Raw genomic sequence first — 19,450 nt, forward strand, 5'->3', positions numbered from 1 at the left:
TAGGTAATCCCCTGCATAAACCTTGGCTATCTACTTGCATAAGAAGGCGTCTTCCATCGGCCGCGTAGTGTAGTGGTTAGCACGCAGGATTTTGACTAATGAAAAATTCCTGAGACCTGAGTTCAATCCTCGGCGGGGCCTTCTTCACTTCAATCTTCGTTTTTTGTAATTGCTCATTGTCTCACCATTGAAGTATGGTAAGCATTTGTTTCTTTTTCTTACACTTAGATTAACGATTGCATTTTCGTACGTTCGTACGTCGCCTATGTCGTCAATTTATTTTTGTAGTTCAAAAAACCGCGGAAAGTCTCAAAACTTTTACTCCGAGGGCTTACAGAGTGCAAATGTGTCTAAGAAGATTAGCATTTGGTTTTGAAATTCATGATTACACTTTTCCTTACAATAAAATCAATGGCAATAGGCGAAATACCGAAATGTCAAACTTCCTTACCTTATCAATTCGACTTCTTCCAGCGTAGAACTAGCCGACGAAGCTTTGAACCGAACCCTTCCGATACGGAAGTTGGCGGCGGGGCATCTTTGTGACAGCTATGGCGGGGTCGAGCACATCATCTCGCTGATTCGGCATTGGATACTATAGAAAATCAAGACTATCAGAGCGCCTAGGCTAGGTACATATAGTATCGCTATTATTAAAGTGACTCAACTCACAGAATCTCATAAAACCTCGTTGAATACTCGAGTTCTTCTAAAATAAATATCTCAAGCTCACCTTATGCCCATCCTGCGCACCGGTCTCTCCACACTCCGGCACTTCGTCTTCTCGTCAGCAGCGCATCCCAGGACTGCCCCGTTGCAATCACTCAGGCCACTTAACCTTAGCAACCGTCTAGATACTGTCAGGAGAAGAGCCATGTCTTCAGCCGTAACGAAGCGCCTCGAGGGCAAGACCATCGTGATCACGGGTGCCTCGTCGGGAATCGGCCGTAGTACGGCGTTCGAATTCGCGCGGACTGCCCCCAAGAACCTAAAGCTGGTGCTTACGGCGCGGCGGGTGGAAACTTTGCGCCAAATCGCCGACGATATCGTAAAAGAGGTTGGCGACGGTGTAAAAGTCTTGCCTGTGAAGCTTGATGTAAGCGTTCCCGAAGAGGTCCGCGGTTTCGTGGCAGGCTTGCCGGAGGAATTCCGCGATATCGATGTGTTGGTGAATAATGCGTAAGTTATTGATAGTCACTTATATGATCGTTTGCGCGTATTCGGCACTAGATCATGAGAGCCAGCGCATATATCAAGACGATACACTTAAACCACCTCATCTCACATAAACGTCTTATAAGAACCTAACTAACCAAACCCAAAAGCGGCCTCGTCAAAGGCGTAGCCCGCGCCCCGGAGATCGCTGAGGCCGACATCAATGTCATGTTCGCGACCAACGTAACGGGCTTGATTAATATGACGCAGGCTATCCTGCCCATCTACCTCGCACGCCCTGACGGCGGTCGCGGCGACATCATCAACATCGGCAGCATCGCCGGCCGCGAGCCGTACGCGGGCGGCGGGATCTACTGTGCCACCAAGGCCGCCGTCCGCAGCTTCTCCGAGTCCCTGCGCAAGGAGCTCATCTCTTCGCGCGTCCGCGTCCTCGAGATCGATCCCGGCCAAGTCGAGACAGTAAGTCGTCCGCGCTCTTCTCCGCATCGCCCACCTATCTATCTCTAAGCTAATGTGATCTTTTAGGAATTCTCTGTCGTCCGATTCTATGGTGACAAGTCTAAAGCTGATGCTGTCTACGCGTAAGTTAATCGACTGATTTGGATGGCTTAATCGTACTAATTCATTTTAGTGGTTACGACCCTTTGACGCCTGATGATATTGCCGAGGTAGTCGTATTTGTTGCTGGAAGAAGAGAAAATGTAGTAGTAGCCGACACTCTCGTTTTCCCCAACCACCAAGCTGGTGCTGGTATTATGCACAAGAAGACATAAGACTACACACAAAAATATTGTATTTTATCTAGGCTTGGCAAATGAGACATATCACGCCGCAACTTTGAATCATAAACTCCTTACCGTTTCACAAGAAATGATTACAATGTTCTTCTATAAGTACGGCTTAGACTTAGCTGAGCCAAGCGATTCAAAATCTGCTTTACTGCTTCAAAATCCTGCCATGATCAATTAGTAAAGATTAAATACAGAGTTCAAATCTAAGCCAAATAGATATGAAAGACATCAGATAAACCAGTTTACTCATTCACGCAAGTCGGCCTTCTACCCCCGTACCTCAAGACGAGACACGAAGATAGAAGACACGGAAGCCATCATAACAACTCTGACAAGCCCAGTAGTAACTAGAACTATCGGAGACAACTCCACAACCGATCATCACGTACTCAAAAGAGCAGCTACGGTGTGGGAGGGTGGCTCGACCCGCTGTGAGATAGTTGAATGGATAAACAGTTTTCATCATGATCATGTATGTGGTTGGAAGAGAGCCATCTGAACTTACATTTGCCATGTCTTGACTGTTAATCGCCTAGAGATGAAGAATATGGGATAACTGCGAACTTTATGTATGTTAGCTATCGTGAATTCGTCTCGGAGATTCAAGAAACGAAGACGAATGAACATGTACGATCAGAATATGTTTTTTGGTATATGGGTATCTTCACAGTGCTTCAGAAGCAGAACTGATAAAAAAGGATTCATCATGGACAGTAGCGAAATAGCAAAGGAGAATCGTAGTCTACTCACATTATTCGGGGATTCTTGGTTGTAGTTGTTGTTAACATGAAAGAAATGTGCATGTCTTTCTAGAAATGGCATTAGCTAGAGTACTAGGGACGATGACGACAATAGCAATAGCTGGTTCATGCTTCAGATGGTAGTGCATGTTGTTCATTCCGCTCAGGTGATCGCGAGGAACAGTGGTTATAAGATCATCAGTAGCAAGGAAACCTACAATGAACCGAGGTGCGTGGATGTGTGAAGGCAACAGGATAACTCACCAAAATATTTCAGTCACCCAAAATCAACCTTAGAAATTGGGCGCTCAAACTTCGAAGTAGCCAAACTCATACTCTAGCCTACCTGAATAGTATGAAGACTTTCAATTATTCCTTAGAGGAACACATGAATACTTGATACTAAGGTAGCTAGTCGTTATTTCTCTGGCTTCCATTTGCGACGTCCAACGTCGTATGGAATCATGTACGAGATTGAATGGAGGAAGAAAAATTGTTTTCCAAAGTTGACGAGGTAAAGAAAATCTTCGGAGGACGGCAAGTTTGTAACCGGCATGGTCTGTGCTGGAGCTACACTGCTAGTAGAGCGCAGGGATTAGCGGGGCTAGTGGGTAGGTAGTGGGGCAATTTCGCTGTTGCTTGGAATTTTCGGAATAATTGAAGCTTCTACGTACAAGTGCAAGTACAACATATCATTGAAGTTCTAAGCAATCAACCATTTTAGGACTCAACGACCATGGCTGATCGGAGGCGAATAAATGGTCCGGTTGGCACAACGGCGCCTCCAGTGTACGATACGCCCCAAGGAAAGAGAGCCGTGGCACGATCGGGCGATAATGCCGTCCGAAAGATCTGTAAGTTTCTTTCCCTTCTACATGTGTCTTCAACAACTAATTAGATCGCGCATAGTCCTGAAGACTGGTGTCACTCCTTCGGCTTCTGGATCAGCATATTTGGAAGTCGAAGATCCAGCTGCGAACCGCCCGTCAGGTACAAGCCTGAAGCTCACCTGCACTGTCCATGGTCCTCGAGCCCTTCCACGATCAGCGCCTTTCTCTCCTCATATCATCCTCTCCACACATGTCAAGTATGCACCGTTCGCAACGAGACAAAGACGAGGCTACCTACGCGACTCGAGCGAAAGAGATTTAGGGGTTCACCTAGAAACAGCGTTACGAGGCGCAATTATTGCAGATCGCTGGCCCAAGAGCGGCGTTGACATTGTCGTCACTATAATCGAAGGCGACCAGAACCGCGACTCCCTAGAGTACGACAGAGACGAAGGCTGGGATATGATGAATGTCCTAAGCGGTTGTATAACCGTTGCTTCGGCTGCTATCGCGGATGCTGGTATCGACTGTGTGGACACTGTGGCGGGAGGTGTTGCGGCCATGGTAGCCAAGGATGCGAAAAGCGAGCCTAGCATCGTTCTCGACCCAGATGTTGCTGCATATCATAAGATTTTTGCGGCGTGCTGTGTTGCATATCTACCGACGAGAGATGAAGTAACCAATATCTGGTTCAAGGGTCAGTTACCCTCCTCAGACGCTATGATATACCACAAAATGGTTGAGCGAAGTCTTGTGGCATGTCGAAGCGCAAACCGCGTTCTCGTTCAGGCCCTTGACGAGACCGTCCGTCAGGGACAAATTTCGCAAAACCCATCCTGAATTTAGCCAGCTATCCGTGGATCTCTACCTGAGCGAGAATTGTAGTTTCATCTCGCCAATTTTGGGAATATCGGGGAAATTCTCATATAATGGCGTAACTAGGCGGAGTCGATATCAAATTCAGATGATGGTTTCCTGAAAATGTGAGTCATTCACGTTGAAGTCTCGATTCTCATGATATTCGCGTACATGACGAAGACGCGCTAGGCCTGATGCTTAGGGTGTAGCAGACCAATGATGTTACGTCCATGGGTGTATGAAAAGGGCTTGAAGTCATGGCATAGGCAGCAGAGGCCGAAGCAGGCATAACCCGCTAGCTATGGTCATGATGCATCTGCAAGTAATATTGGTTGGTGGAATCGCAGGTTCGGTCATGGTCATTGACATGAGCAATAACCAATGCGCTTGCGTTCCAACACATCTCGTGAGCATCTTGATCTAAAGTTCTAAACCCCTAACCCGGCGCGTTCTTCTTGCGAACTTGACCATTAGGAGCAACAGATAATAATAAACATATCCGAGAAAATACCATGAGCGAATCGAATTTAGTACAACGTTTCCCACATGGACATGGAACTTGTTTCTAGAATATGATACCATCACGCTAATGTAGGATCATCTACACTTATAATATGCATCTAGCCGTACAATTACCTAAAAACGGCCTGGGTGTCCAGGTGTTTAAGTAAATTGGTAGGGTGGGTTAAAGTGGATACCCCACGATGACGGGCTTGGCTTGGCAGGTGCTTTGGGTGATGATCGCGAACCTTGAACCTTATCAAACTTCCGAAACTCTACCTATTAATGTACATCATTTCTTAGATAATTCCATTCCTTCGTTCATACACAAACAAAACCAGACGACACCTTCACCCAACAACGCTCGTGACGGGAGATCTTCAGGCGTTTCTCGTGAATATGTATTGGCTAATTCCTATGTTTCGGGGCTTTTGAACGATCTAATTGCCGTAGTTTCTGATTGGAAGCTACTCAGATCCTACTCCGGCCGGCTCGGAGCCATTGGTCGACCTCATTCCCCAGGTCTCCAGTCTCTCCAGTCTCCAAGGAATGGCATCGCCAGGCGCAACGGCCGCACCTGCACCTACGGCCTTCGATAATTCGAGCGTGTGGCATAACCTTACCTCTTGGACGGTACAGCATCTTAGGTATTCCGTGAACAACGTCACAAGATTCGCTCCTTCGATCGAGGATCTTATTCTGGCCGGACCTAGGATGCTTACCAAGCTTGGCATCTTATCCTTCCCAGATGCTGTTGATGGCTTCGGGCAACGAGTCATAGCTGACCCAACCTCATCCGACTACTTCATCACCACCACCACGACTGCGGCCGAAATGCTAACCAAAGTATCCGAGGCCGCCGCCAATGTAGTGGATGTGTTGGAGAATGAAGATCAGGACCCCGCCGTCTTGGTCTCCAAGTTCTCGACCGATGGTACCAAAGGCCTCGGCAGCGTCTTCAGCTATGCCACTAGTAAATGGGCACTGTGTTGCGTTGCTATGGTCAGTTTAGTTTCCGTTTTAACATCTTTCAACCTCCATCGTAGGCATCGTAAATATAGAAGCTCTACTGACGCCCAACTTTGCTTTAGGCTATTATTCTGAACCGGACGCACATATTTGCAGCCTCACGAAGAAGACTATTCCTGACATGGCCCGTACGGCTCTTTCTCCGAATTACACCTATTATCCTCTTTGCATACCAAGCTCGACAGCTTCTACAATCCATACAATGCCAGACGTCGCCCGATTTCGCCGAGTTGCGCTGGGGTAATTCCAGCAAAACGTCCGATCTCATGTTCGCCCAACCTTCTACGTATCTACATGGACTTAGCACAGTTCTGCTCTTAGGCGCCACCGACTATGACAGCTGTCGCGCTGTTGAAATGGTTCCTCCGAGCACTCTCGACTATTCAAACGAATTACAGGGCTCTTTATCCCTTCTGTGGCCGCTTTTCGGGACCTTGTGTTTAAGTCATTTCTTAGAGACGATTTCTTGTGCAGTACAGGGACGCCATGCCGCTGTAGAAACTGGGATGACTCTTTTCGAACATTCTCTAGCATTCGCCGAAGCCGACGCCGCTATCAGTAACCAGCTTGGCTGGGGTTTATTTTCAAGCGGTCCTTCCAACGTCACGTATCAGGGCACTTCAGGGACCAGCATCGCTATTTCTAGATCTATGATTATGAGACGGGTCAACACTCCACCTGAAGTCCTACTGGTAGCTTTCCTCTCGGCTATGAGCCATATAACTAGCCATGTTTTGGGGGTCTTTAACCTTCAGAGTAAGTTTCGATTGGTTAGTACAGGCTTTTGGGCGATGTGTTTCATGGGAAGCATAGTGATAGAAGCACTAGACTTTTCACTCGACAGCCCATCCCACATGGGCCTCTTCAAATTTCCTACAGTATGTATCATAGGTTTTATACCTCACGTCATGGTGTTTTGTGGTACACTCATCTGCTTCAGCATATACGCTGTTGCTCTATTCCTTTCGGCCCTACAGCCTCCGGATCGGCTGAGTGCTGCAGGACGGCAATTGTCGTTTCGAGAGCGGCTGATACTTGCACATGAAAATATGCAAGCCAACATTTCGCTGTCTGACATTCGCATCTCTCGGGAAATGGATTTCTACACGGCGCTGCTTCGAACGGGCTTCGGAGTCATAACGATGGCAAGCGAAGCTGTCTATCTGAACGAAGATCATGATATCAATTTGAAAAATCGTACGTGGCTTGAAGACGAAAGACTTAAAGAACTTGAGTCTTTACGTATGCACTGGGCTGGCTCAGGATTAGGTGTTTCGCGCTATGATTCCGTTGGGGCTATAGGGATGATACCCATTAAGGAGGGGCAGCTCGGGGCATCAAGCGGATATGCACGAGAACGAGCAGCGCAGAAGATACCTAAAACGCGCATGGGAGAGAAGCGAGCAAGGGATGGGGTTGGTGCGACGGAACGCAGTTCGCGTTGGCTTCTGGCCTTGGAGTTTATGATGAAAATTAACAGGCTTATACTGCGATGGGCCGCGCTACTTTTCCTGAAAGCACTGTCGCGCATTGGAGTAAGGGTCCAGCCCCCCTTTCTACTCTGGCTGTCCAGGGCACCGAAGCAAGACAAGAAAGACGAGAAGCAACCTGCAAACGATCGACGTTCCTCGCTTCTCGGTCGAAATGGGAGGAACAGCAGATTCTATAATGATGAGACTGCTGATGTGGAAGCGGAGGTACGAAGACGTCTTAGAAGGCATCCTGAGACAGCCAACATTTCGGACTCGGAGATTGACTCGAGACTGTACTCTTCTTGGAAATTCGGTGATCTGTGGGGCTCTGTTGATACGAGCGGCGACTGGGAGCCGGAGGAAGGTGACGACGAATGGGATACGACGAGTATGATCCACAGCGTCATCGGAGATAGCAATGACGAACAGGATCCGTGGGTTGATGAAAGCGAATACGAAGACGGTGACGGTCAGAGGACGCCTACCCAAGCGTCTCGGCAGCTTTCGGCGTCGCGGGAGTCAACCCCCTTCGACCAACCTCTTGCTATGGATGATCTCGCCAGACTCCTACGCCCTACGAGCCCAGAAGAGCGTCGTGAAGCCCACGCGCTCGCTGCTCACTTGACATCCGACCGCATCGTAACACGCTCGCAGTACGCACGCATGCAACAGAACCAACGCGGACGCCTACTCCTTGACCTTCACGGCCCGCCTAGCAGGAATAAGCTCTCGGACGAAGAAGAAGCCGAGCTCCTCGAAGACTTAATCATAACGCGGCGTACGGAGGCCGCCCGCGAGCGGGATGCTAGTGGTATCTACGACGAGGATGACGACAGGGGCGGTCCCCAGTGCGTAGTGTGCCACTCGGCGCCTCGCAAGATCATCGTTTGGCCGTGCCGTTGTCTAAGTCTATGCGACGAGTGCCGCGTCACGTTGGCTATGAACAATTTCGACAAGTGCGTCTGCTGTAGACGGGAGGTTGTGAGTTTTAGCCGGATCTACGTGCCTTGATGGTTTGATGGAAGCATGGAGCCATACAGGGCATGCGATGGGGCTGCTCGAATAGAGTCGAACCATGCCAATCACATCCTCCCTTTCTTTGTACACATTTTTACCCCGGTTCGGGCTTTGTTACTGGGATTGGGGTACCCCTTTCCCCCCTACATCCGTCTTCTATTGGCATTAAGCAGCATCTCTCTTATCTTTTCTTTTTCGAGGTCACATACGCATGATGGAGGAACTCGACTACATGGAGCCGGCGCTGGGGAGTATTTGTTTGTCCTGTTTTTATTTTACATTTGCATTATGAGATCCACCGCTTCGATACAATTCCCTCTCATCCCATGGGTTCTGCTTTCTTTTGGTCGTCGCTCGAGCAACGAGATGTAAGATTAGGAACACGAAACGAAACATGGATCAATTTTAAACGAGAAAAACGCGGCTGCGGCACGGAAAGGTAGGGCGAGGTCGAAATTCTCTTGAGGGTTTTCTTCCTTTTTTTACTGTCGTCGAGGCATCTAGGTACACTTAAGGTACATTTTCTCTGGCGGATAGAGTCGCGGCTGGATGGGAATACGGCGAAATGCCGGCAATGAAATAGACGTCTTCGCGTACTTCACGTACCAAAGGTTCTTATCCAAATCTCCTATCCGAAAGGGGTTAAATGCATTTAAACTTCCAATCAAGATATCTACGGTGTGTGTGATGTTCGTATTGTGTTTATTCAATTGTCGACCATGATCACGATAGTCGTAATAGCAACAATAAGTGACTATTTGTAAACACTGAAGCGTTATACATGTTTTAAGCATTGACGGGTTATATGTATTCATCTACATCTACATAGCCGCCCATTCTATAGTGAAAGCCCTCACTTTAGGCGCATTAGGATTAGGATTTGAATTCCAACTTCCATCAACGCGCTTAAAGCCATCCTCACCCTTCCCTTTCCCCCCGTCTTCTCGCACACCATCACCACCACCACTCCCCGCGCCCACATCCCCATCCCCATCATCCCCATCACCCCCATCGTCCTCCCCTACGGCCCCGCCGACGAGATACCCCTTCTTCACGTTCGTCCCCAGGCGCCCGCCGGCGACGAGGTCGAGGACGGCGACGGGGTCGTCCCAGCCGTGGCTCGCGGCCTGGAAGTGGCTGTGGAAGCGCAGCGGGTCGCCCGGGTACACGTTGTAGTCGCAGCCGAAGCGCAGGCCAGGCATCATGTAGTAGCCGCGGTCCTGCAGGTGCGCGTACAGCGGGTACGAGGCCGGGACCTCGTCGATCGGCGTCGACGACGGGAGCGAGGAAGGAGGAGGAGGAGGAGGGGTGGGAGAGCTGGAGTTGGGGTAGAGGAGAGCGCTTGTTGTGGGGGTTATCGCGTACGTTGGGGGTTCTTCTACTGCTTTGGAGGGTCTAGGGGTGGGTGATATGGGAGACGGCGGGGCGAAGAGAGCTGTGTCAGGTTCATCGCCTTCTACTTCGGCGTTCTCTTTCGTATCGTCTTGTCCATTCGGAACTTCTCCTTCAACTTCCGGAGTCTTGGACCTCGCCTTTTTCTTATTGACGATATTCTTGGGCCTGGAGCTCTCCTTGAGCTCCGCGGCGGCCATCTGCGCCATCCGGCCCTCGGCCTTGACGGCCTGGAGGTAGCGGCGGCGGGCGCCGTCGCCGAGGGCGGAGAGGCGGGCCGGGTGGAAGACGGCGTCGTCGACGACGTGGCCCACGCCCTTGTCGACGAGGACCTGGGCCTCCTCGGGCATCAGCTCGACGGGCAGGCCCATGAATATGTTCTGCTGCGGGTTCTGCGGGATCGTGCCCGCGAACACGGCGCAGATGTTGTGGCGCCGCCGCAGGTGCATGACGTCGTCGATGTCGAAGAGCAGGTACCTCCCCGCGACCTTGGATATGCGCACGGGAGGGCGGTCGCCCGCGGTGGAGGAGGCCATCTCTATACGACGGGAGCGGCGGTGCCTACCTGTCTTTTCGTGGGTCAGTCTCGATGTTTTCGTAAAGCTTGCGATATGCGAAGTAGAGAAAAGGTTGGGTGATCATATATTTCCAGATAGGAGTTTATCAACATAGTTGTTTCAGTGGATTGACAGATTATTGATTTCTTTAATCATTTCAACGGGGTGTCGCAAAGAGGAAAATATGAATATTTACTTACCTGATACTGTTGCTCGAGGTTGGAGGAAGCATCGAATTTCTCGAGCTCCAAGAAATTGAAGAAAAAGTTTTGGGGACTGATGTGGGGTCATTATACAGTATCAATATCCCGTGACGTCCCCCGTATTCGCACCGTATTTTATGTATTTGATAGCTAGGTGCAAATCCGACGCAAATTAAGCATTACAAAGCTTCAGAACTCCATGCTTTTACTAGACTCTGATTTCTTCTGCTCTTGTTCATCTTCGCCAACAGGAGGTAAGTAGAATGGTTTGATCACTAAACCCCTTGACCGACTTAGGCTGAACGATAGATCCCCGTGAGCGGCGTAGCTCTCTGAAGAGCCACCACCTTTCTCGTGGAAAATTGGCAGACTATGGACCTTCACAAGACCTTGTGTCTGTTCATCGGACTTAGAGTCTGACTTCGAAGATGGGGGAGGAACGTGAACAGCGGTATTTTGGAGTGGGATGAGCTCGAAAACGCCGTCGCTTAGTAACTCCATCCAACGTGTGAGTCCCGTAGTCCGGGGGTAAAGCGAAAGCGGCAAACTTGTGATTGCCGTAAGCCTCGTAGGATACTGCCTTAATAATCCCCTTAACGCGTGAAGGAATTGCAAAACCTCTTCGGGGCGGATAGAAGAGCTAGAATAGCTAGTGGGAGATAGGAGGTTCGGTACTATAACCCGATGGATCCACGACGCCGGTGAGTTTTCCAACTTGTGAGCAACATCCTTGATGAACTGCTTGAAAGGTGACAATGCGTCCTTTGGACGAGATAAACCGGGGACGCTCATTGAGGGGTGGAAGCCTATCTGACCCTTAACATCTGCAGGACCAAGTTTTTTGGTGAGGTCAAAGGAATGGCAAAAGATAGAATTCGCCCCCGTTCCAGAACTATTTTGTCGTTGAACCGCGTTTCTGTCTCTTGGAGCTCCCCCAGAAGCCAGACTCTCATATCTCCAAGCAATCTTCATCTTATCATCAGATGGGGATTCTGACTTGCTGGATGACTTCTTATCGTCTGTGGAGAGGCCGGGAAGATCGTGGCGCCAGCCTTCGTGCATACCAAGGACATGAACTTGGTGCCCCTGGATCATGCCCTCGGCAGCATAATAACGCAGAAGTACCCCGGCAAAATCGGTAGTGCCATGCTCTCCGATGAGAAGCGAGGTCCCTAGGGGCAAGCCAGCATGGCCAGCAAGCAGGCTATCTAAAGAGGCGGTTCCGGTAGAAGTCGTTGGCCGACCATCGAGAGGAGACGGCCTCACGCCAGGAATGGGCGCATTATCCGTTCTCGGTGATGCAGACTGAGATGAGCTTGCGCTGCTAATCACAGCGTTTCTTTTTCTGAAGGACATGGTCCTAGCATCAGATTTATAAAACGACTCTATTCATAAAATTCGATTCTTGGATTGAGGTAAGGCCAAGAAATGATGTAACCGGCCGTTTGGGCTTCGTTTATAGAAGAATTAGCACCTGCAATTCTAATTGGATATTTTCTTACTGAGATATAGATCTCAAAATGAATTATTAAATCGAAGCCAGTGCCAAGTTTAGTCTAGCTTGTTACCTTTGTGCCCCGGCTACGCTTAGGTAACACAGAATTTTGGGACTTTTTTGCTCTGATAGCGCTATAATAGAGCCTCAAGACCCCCCGTAAATTCAAGGCTTCACCGCTTTCAGCACACCCCGCAATAAGCTGCAGAATCCTTAGAAGTCCCAACCCAGCCGCAAATAAAAAAGAAAAAGTCCGAAGTTGAAGCCATATCCACCAACAACAAAGCCACAACCCAAATTTAGACTCATCCTCAACCTCGACCTCAACTCACAGCACCTCACCTCAATTCGGCAGTCGCAACCCACTCCCATTCAAGATGTCGAATCTAGCGGCGGGCGACGCCCAGCTCTTCGAGGACACCTTCACGATCACGGAGCACGACCAGTCCAAGTACGACCGCGTGGCGCGCATCGTCGCCACCTCGACCGACAACCAGACCACCATGTCGCTCGACATCAACACCGAGCTCTTCCCCATCCGCCCCGGCGTCAACGTCGAGGTCCTGCTGGCCACGAGCCTCAGCCTCGACGGCAACAAGGACGAGGAAGAAGAGAAAGGGTGGCGCCACGTCCGCGGCGAGAGCACCCTCGCCGACATGTACGACTACGTCTGCTACGGCAAGATCTACAAGTTCGAGGACGGGGACGGACAGACTATGTATGAGGCCCAATTTCTTTTTTTCCTCCCCTTTTTATTTTATTTTTTTCAGTCTTCTCATCTTCCTTGCTGCTTGGCACCCTATAGAAACTGTCTTGGACGATACTAACATGCCGGGTTTGCAGTCGCGCGTACATATCGTTCGGTGGATTGTTAATGCAGATCGAGGGTCCCTACAAGAAGTTGACCCCCTTGCGCGTCGAGAACGCCTACCTCCTGATCAAGAAATGATCTGTCACCCAAGCATATCTCACATCCCGTCAACGAGTTCACGGCATATTACGAATTGACCATGGGAATTCGAATTTGGAAGGCGCAGGCGTAGAAGGGGAAGCATCATTGCATAATCGCATTTTACGGTTACAGCTTCATACAGGTAGCAATGAATGCATTTGGGCCGTATTTCATGAGCTGGGTAAGGCTATTGTATATTCGAATGATCGCTGGCATCAGCATTTTCGCTCAGACGAAATCATCATCTAGGGGGGTTATTATGTCGTTGGAACGCCAACCTGATGGGGACCGGGGAAAGGCAGTCTGCGATGCAACCGTCGCACAATCTGGTCGTAGTCGGGCTCATTCTCCGGCGTGATGATGTTATGGCGGATGAAGAAATCGACCAATATCAGGGCGCAGTTAGGTTTAAACCGACCTTGGGCGAGCTTCTCTCGCACCTCGTCTACAGTCCATAGCCAGAAACCTGCGACCTCGCCATCTTTCGGTGTAGCAGTGAAATCCGTCGGAATCTCGATATCATACACCCATTGCATCTCTGGGTATATCTGGCCGGCCTCGCCGCCTGCCCGCTCGTCCGTGATATAGATATATCTGACCATGCCCTTGAATTTGGCCCGCTCCCTCATGAGCTCCTCGGGAATATTCGCCTCCTCATCCGCCTCCCGGATTATGCATTCAAATGGGTCCTCGCCCGTCATGAGACCACCTGCCACCGAGTTATCCAGCATGTTGGGGTATGTGGACTTGTTAGCGGCCCTTTGGGCGACAAGAATCTTCATGCCGTAGCTCGCTGTTGGGTCTTTCACGTAGGCCGTCATGTGTACTCCATACCGCATAAGTCCCAGTAGTCCTGTACCGCTGCGTTCGACGCTGTATAGAACTTCGTCGTCGCTACCGAAGACAGGCCACAGCTCGTCCCGCCAGCCGCGTAGTATGTCGAATGTTCCGTGTTCCCGCCAGTACGCCATCAAGCCAGCTACGAGTTTCGTTCTCTCCTCAGCAGTAGGCAGCTCAAATGCGCGTACCGTCCGCTTAGCTTCGTCCACGAGAACGGGACCCCGGACTTTCTCGGGCGTCGCTAGGAGCTCCTTGAGCACAGTGTCGAGCATGAAACCTAGTGGTTGGCCGTCCTTCCATACTAGCGTGTACAGAGTCTTGTTGAGAGTTTTAGATGCTTCTGGCTCCGTGTCTTCATAAGGAAAGCTATACGTTCATGAGTGCTTTAGTTCTGATATATACCACCTACTGGTTGGAGCGGAGGGGCACGGCTTACGCGTCTGCCTCCTTCATGATATCAAGGTTGCTCATTAGACCCGGCATGTTGGACTGACGGAGCTTCCTGAGCGTCTTGTGGATATTCGACACAGATGCGGCGGAGCTGTAGGCTCTATAGGGAGTACTAGGATGGCCTGGAGATAAGAAATAGGAAGCAGTAAAAGGGACTCGATGGTACACAGGATTTGTGGGCTTGCTATTGTCAATCTGGGCTTGAAGAGATAAGTGCTTGGCCCCGTTATTCTCAGGAGAATAGCAGCTTGCTTGTCCTCTTAGAATAAGCTCAAGTCGTGGTTGACGTCCAAGTTTCTTTCCGATAGTTTCTCTTGTTACTTCGCCTAGCATATCTTCCGAAGTCAGGTGAATGAATCAGACCTGAAACCCTAAATGGTAGGACCAATATACCGAATAAATTAAAAATAACCAAGATAATCACCGATGCATCTCGGGAGTTGACAGATGTAGGGTTGAGGTTGTACGTACGTATTAGCGTGCCGAGATATTCCATGTAGGCAAATACGTTACATTGTTACCAAGCGGTAACGCACCTACCCACATAGGTAACACGAAACCTTGCTGTACCTTCCCGGCGCATATTTGTGCCCCTCCATGCGATGACGTCGAATCCACCAGCAGAAGCTTCCATTTTCTTTTCTTTTTCTGCTTGCATATTCTTCATTCCAGCTGCAATTCCTCGCATTCCACCACTGTACATACGCACCTCCACGAGGAGACCTGCCGGTTCCCCTGAAACCTCGCGGGGTCCTGGAGAAAGTCTGCAATTTTAACTCGTTTCTCTCCAATTGGCATCAGAATTAAAAAAATAAAAAATCCAGACATTCTCACCGATCGCCCCCAAACCTCGAACCACACCCACACACACACCCACAGCCATGGCCACCCCCCAACAACCACTCTTCGGCCTCCTCCCCGCCGGGCAACCGCTAATAACAACCCCGACCTCGCAACCGCTCCCCTCGAACTTCCTCTACGCGATCCCGCACACGCTCCCGCCCTCGCCCTCCAACCCGAATCCAAAACCCTTCTCGCACCTCTGCGTCTTCCTGCTACCGGGCGCGTCAACGGCCCTCCCCCCCGGGACCGCGGCGGGGATCTACGTGGCCCTGAACCCGGGCGCGCTGGCCGCGGCCGACGGCTCCGACCCGCGCTTCCAGTTCCTGGGCGGCGTGGGCCCGGGAAAGGAGAGCGCCGTGTTCAAGCTGTCGCCGAGCACGAGCTCGAGCTCGGCCGAGGGCGTGGTGATCGGGATTAGCGTCGAGGAGGCGGGCGTTGTGGCCGAGAAGATACAGCAATTGCACCCTGGCGACCCTTCTGCTTCTACATCTACCACTGTTGTACCACACGCGGGAGCTGGGGGGGGAGTAGGAGGAGGGGGCCAACCGTCAACGCAGATCCTGGCGCAGCGCATAATACAGAACGCGTTCAACTTCCTGTCGGGCTTCAGCGGGAAGGTGGGCGCCGAGGGCGTCGAGGTCGTCCCGTTGAAGGCCTTCCAGGAGTGGTGGCGCAAGTTCGAGAACAAAGTCCGGAACGACCCGGCCTTTCTCGAGAGGGAACAGGATTAATTGGTGTCGACGGGCGTGTTAAATGAAGGAGAGGGGAAGAAGAAAAAAAAGGGAAAAAAGGGAACGGGTGGATGCGTGGGTGAAGATTAGGATACGGAGTGTTGGTAGGAGCTCACTGAGAAATCAGAAACGAATCAACACAATCCCAGATGCAAGAGGGTTGTACAGCAGTAATTTTGGCTTATGGTCGACTTATTTAGAATAATGTAATCTACCTAAGTACCTAGGGTAATTCTTTACACATAATGGCAGTTGAGACATACATAACAGCACGCCGGCCAATGGGGTTCAGCTGATTTCATATATTCAGACCATGTATGGTCAAAGTGATGTGTTCAAATAGCCTTGACAGCTAACCCCTCGAAGAGACGACGTCTCCCATCAATAAATTCAAGATGCTTTTGCTCCAAGCTGACTTCGTCAAGGTTCGTCCCGTGAATAACAAGAAGCAACAATCCCATGCCGCCTAAACTCCGTTGCCTCATATGCCCCTGTCCTGGTAACTCCGAACCCGTAGCCCTACAAGTAGTGCGCCGCCTGAGCAATGAGGTTGTCGCTCATTTGGTATAAGAATAGAATACAAGTGTTTATTAATCCTCCGTTAGGGGGCTCATTAAAGGACTCTTTAGTCTCGTAGGACTCGCTGCTCGACTCCTCCGGCCGGCGTTGAGCATTTGTGGGAAAAGCCTTTCGCGACTTTCTGTTCGGACTACTAATCCGCTTCGATCAAGAGCGTTTCCCGGCTGAGCATGCTTCTTCAGATCATCGAAAGAACCCATGTTTAGCTTGGGTGTAGCTAGGCCAGACGATCGACCGACCCTTGATGCTCCTGCGCTGCTATCAGAATGATCACCCTCATCTGACGAAGCATCGCCTAGTTCGAATTGATCGAGATCGCCTTCTTCTAATACCCTTTCATAGTTATACGATCCGCGGCCGAATAGTTTATGTGTAATGGTCGATAGTCCGAAACCGACCTTCCGTGGACTGCTCGGGCGTCGGCGCCGGCGTAGTACTTTGTTGACTTTACCGTATAGCCGCATCCGCCGGTCTCTCTTCCGTAACATGAAAGCAAGAAATAAGAAAATCAAGACGAAGAAAAAGAATCCGGATGTTGATTTCGATTTCGCATGATCTATAAGATCCTCAGCAGTATCACTCCAATCATCCTCTTCGTCGATTGCTGATGTCGTATTGTAACTGGACCCAGCGTATTGGAAGTCTGCAGGGATGCCCTTCACGTTGCTTCCGAATCCAACGGGAAGAAGGTAGTTGTCTTTAGGAGGAATTTGGCCGGCCGCGTAGAGTACCATCTTCCCAAGTGTCCAGCTAATCTCGATGTTGTTAACCTCGTCAGCAGCCTGGAACGGGTTGAGGAACCCCTTTTCCTTAGCGGCCTCTCCAATTCCCTTCGTGACGTTGATTCCTGGGGTTGGCGCATTTTCTATGCCGTACCTCGGTATGCCGATGCCTTCGTGTAGCACACTGATTAGCCAGGATGCCTTAAAACAGGCCTCCTGGGCTTCTTTCCCGTGGTCCTTCTTTCGCGCCTCAACATTTGACTCGATCTCTGCCCAGTGTTGGCTGCAAAACTCTACTACCTTCTTCTGGTATGTGTTAAAGTCGTACGCGGTGTCATCATTTTTATTCGCGAACACACCGTGGGTCGTATGCCAGTACTCGGACACTCCCACAAAGTGATTCACGTCGAAATCGATTGGAGGGACGTGCTGGCCGTTGAATAAGCAGGGCTTATCTTCGCACGCCACGTCTTTGCCTAATAGAGGCCTTGTCCGTCTCAAGCATTCGTCGAACTCCCCTGTGCCAACTAGCTCCAGTTCGTTCGAACTTCCCCTAATAGTCTCGCCTTTCTCGTTTGTTCGCAAACCCCTCGGTAGGCAAGGATCGGGTACCTCATGCTCACCGTTGATTAAGAACTCATCGATCAGAGCTTTGACATAACGTTGCCGAGCTTGATTGACACCAAACCCAAGCCACGTCGAGGTAAAAACCTTGTATTCCTTTGGCGCGCCGTTCAAACTCCGCATTCGCAATAATTTCAAATCGTTGCCGTGTTCTTCGGCAACGGTGGCGTTTGGTGCGAATGCGATTTGCGCTGAAGCACCGCCCATATCCAGAAATCCGTATGTATGGTGATTCTTACCATGAGCATGTCCTTCTGGATCGTCGAAGCCTCCCAGGAGATAATTGGCAGCTATCCATCCGTACAAGCCTTCCGTCTCGCCTGGAATAACCTGGATATGCGTATCGCAATCGGGAAGGAAGAACTTCGTGTTTGCGCGAAAGTATGAGCATGTTTCCGTTATGACTGCTCGTTGCTGGGTAGGCGGCAATAACCGCATACCGGCGGTGGCCATAAGGAATATGGGGGTATCGGCATGTTTGTCGTCGGGTATGACATCGAGTGCTCGTTCTACCAACTCCTGCAGATGATCGGGTCCAACGTCTTCCGGATGCTCGCCGAAAGTCGAAATGCCCGGTCGTATCTTTTTCGTCCATTTGTCCTTGGTGATAATATTCGGTAAGCTATGTAATTCCGCATATGTTGCGTCTTTAACTGCTTTCGCGGAATCTAGCCAACGATAAATGTGTAGACGCGTTCCCGAGGAACCGGCATCTAATATGACACCCCATCGCCCTAATTCGCAGCGATATTAGTTATAAGGCGGTAAAGTCGATTGTCGATAGTTGCTAGTTGCTGGTAGTATACTTACATTTCTTCCCCATAGCGATAGAGGGTTGGCAAGTTGCAAGGCCAGGTTAAAACGAAACGGGAAAGCGGCGCAATTGATGCGATGTTATGCTGGTTGCAGATCGATGGACATTAATATCGCAGCATGACTTCGATATGGCCCAATACGTAAGTGACGATGATGACGACAGTGACGAAAGAAGGTTAAAGCAAGAATGCGAAGGTGGTGCGAGGTGCGATGACGGGATGGTTTCAAGCTTTGTTTCGATTACGCGTCTGAATTCCTCGACAGGCAAAGTATAAATAGGTTTACAGGTTATTATGTAAGAGCGAAGGAAGAGAATAATAGGAAAACAGTTGCGGATAACGAGCGAGAGTTATGTCAGATAATCAAATGATCACCAGACGGGTCAGATAGGACTTCAATAGGTTGTCGAAAGTCTGTTGTTGTCTAGAACGAAAGGCACCGTTGGTAGATGGTGGGTTATTTGGATGACGGGAGATCTACTCAAGACAGATTGTGCAAGTGTCTCTGGACTTAAGGAGCCAGTGAGCCTAAGAAAACTAGAAACGGAGGCGAAGACGTGGGTTGAAGCTGGATGCTGGTTCGATTTCTTTTTTTGGCATGGGACGATGTGGGGCAACAAGCATCAATGGCCAATAGAATCCACCAGTTATCGTTCGTAATCAACGCTACCGGGACCTAGCGTAGCTTTAAAGTACTTTTAAGTATCCCTTACTCACATAGATACGCACTTAACCAGCAATCCAATCTGATCTAACCAAAATTCCAACACGTGCTAAAGGAAATGAAGAGGAGCCGGTCTCAACCTTATCATTTCAACGGTATCACGATGCAT

The 19,450-nt window shown here is 50.0% G+C and overlaps 8 protein-coding genes and 1 non-coding gene across 9 annotated transcripts; 6 read left to right on the forward strand and 3 right to left on the reverse strand.

Moving 5' to 3' along the window:
* Positions 1-58: 58 nt before the first annotated feature.
* On the forward strand, positions 59-141 carry F4807DRAFT_t88. The gene has a single exon. It is a non-coding gene; the product is annotated as a tRNA-Gln (tRNA).
* Positions 142-874: 733 nt separating this feature from the next.
* Positions 875-1,949, forward strand: F4807DRAFT_452060 (uncharacterized protein; the record flags this gene model as incomplete). The annotated part of the gene is made up of 4 exons (XM_048000287.1): positions 875-1,179; positions 1,326-1,635; positions 1,702-1,757; positions 1,808-1,949. The coding sequence occupies 4 exons, from the start codon at positions 875-877 to the stop codon at positions 1,947-1,949; spliced, it is 813 nt and encodes a 270-aa protein (XP_047853583.1).
* A 1,494-nt stretch (positions 1,950-3,443) lies between these two features.
* F4807DRAFT_452061 (exoribonuclease) lies at positions 3,444-4,377 on the forward strand (the record flags this gene model as incomplete). Its single annotated transcript, XM_048000288.1, has 2 exons — positions 3,444-3,561; positions 3,617-4,377. 2 exons carry the CDS (start codon positions 3,444-3,446, stop codon positions 4,375-4,377), a joined length of 879 nt encoding a protein of 292 aa, XP_047853584.1.
* A 731-nt stretch (positions 4,378-5,108) lies between these two features.
* F4807DRAFT_108859 (uncharacterized protein) lies at positions 5,109-8,686 on the forward strand. The gene is made up of 2 exons (XM_047992732.1): positions 5,109-5,898; positions 5,988-8,686. Exons 1-2 carry the CDS (start codon positions 5,446-5,448, stop codon positions 8,406-8,408), a joined length of 2,874 nt encoding a protein of 957 aa, XP_047853585.1. The 5' UTR covers positions 5,109-5,445; the 3' UTR covers positions 8,409-8,686.
* A 549-nt stretch (positions 8,687-9,235) lies between these two features.
* Positions 9,236-11,922, reverse strand: F4807DRAFT_452063 (PAXNEB protein-domain-containing protein; the record flags this gene model as incomplete). The annotated part of the gene is made up of 4 exons (XM_048000289.1): positions 9,236-9,270; positions 9,337-9,731; positions 9,780-10,344; positions 10,776-11,922. 4 exons carry the CDS (start codon positions 11,920-11,922, stop codon positions 9,236-9,238), a joined length of 2,142 nt encoding a protein of 713 aa, XP_047853586.1.
* Positions 11,923-12,217: 295 nt separating this feature from the next.
* F4807DRAFT_109138 (DNA-directed RNA polymerases I) lies at positions 12,218-13,140 on the forward strand. Its single transcript, XM_047992736.1, has 2 exons — positions 12,218-12,779; positions 12,905-13,140. Exons 1-2 carry the CDS (start codon positions 12,439-12,441, stop codon positions 13,008-13,010), a joined length of 447 nt encoding a protein of 148 aa, XP_047853587.1. The 5' UTR covers positions 12,218-12,438; the 3' UTR covers positions 13,011-13,140.
* A 130-nt stretch (positions 13,141-13,270) lies between these two features.
* F4807DRAFT_452065 (NUDIX hydrolase domain-like protein) lies at positions 13,271-14,336 on the reverse strand (the record flags this gene model as incomplete). Its single annotated transcript, XM_048000290.1, has 2 exons — positions 13,271-14,219; positions 14,290-14,336. 2 exons carry the CDS (start codon positions 14,334-14,336, stop codon positions 13,271-13,273), a joined length of 996 nt encoding a protein of 331 aa, XP_047853588.1.
* Positions 14,337-14,752: 416 nt separating this feature from the next.
* On the forward strand, positions 14,753-16,148 carry F4807DRAFT_428790 (uncharacterized protein). Its single transcript, XM_047998281.1, has one exon. It carries the CDS (start codon positions 15,185-15,187, stop codon positions 15,875-15,877), a length of 693 nt encoding a protein of 230 aa, XP_047853589.1. The 5' UTR covers positions 14,753-15,184; the 3' UTR covers positions 15,878-16,148.
* Positions 16,149-16,172: 24 nt separating this feature from the next.
* Positions 16,173-18,818, reverse strand: F4807DRAFT_109156 (nucleoside phosphatase family-domain-containing protein). Its single transcript, XM_047992737.1, has 2 exons — positions 18,613-18,818; positions 16,173-18,536 (listed from the first exon to the last, which is right to left on the reverse strand). Exons 1-2 carry the CDS (start codon positions 18,623-18,625, stop codon positions 16,468-16,470), a joined length of 2,082 nt encoding a protein of 693 aa, XP_047853590.1. The 5' UTR covers positions 18,626-18,818; the 3' UTR covers positions 16,173-16,467.
* Between the last annotated feature and the right edge of the window lie 632 nt (positions 18,819-19,450).

This window comes from Annulohypoxylon truncatum (genome assembly GCF_022578515.1).
Source record: "Annulohypoxylon truncatum strain CBS 140777 unplaced genomic scaffold F4807scaffold_19, whole genome shotgun sequence".
Classification (NCBI taxonomy): Eukaryota; Fungi; Ascomycota; class Sordariomycetes; order Xylariales; family Hypoxylaceae; genus Annulohypoxylon; species Annulohypoxylon truncatum.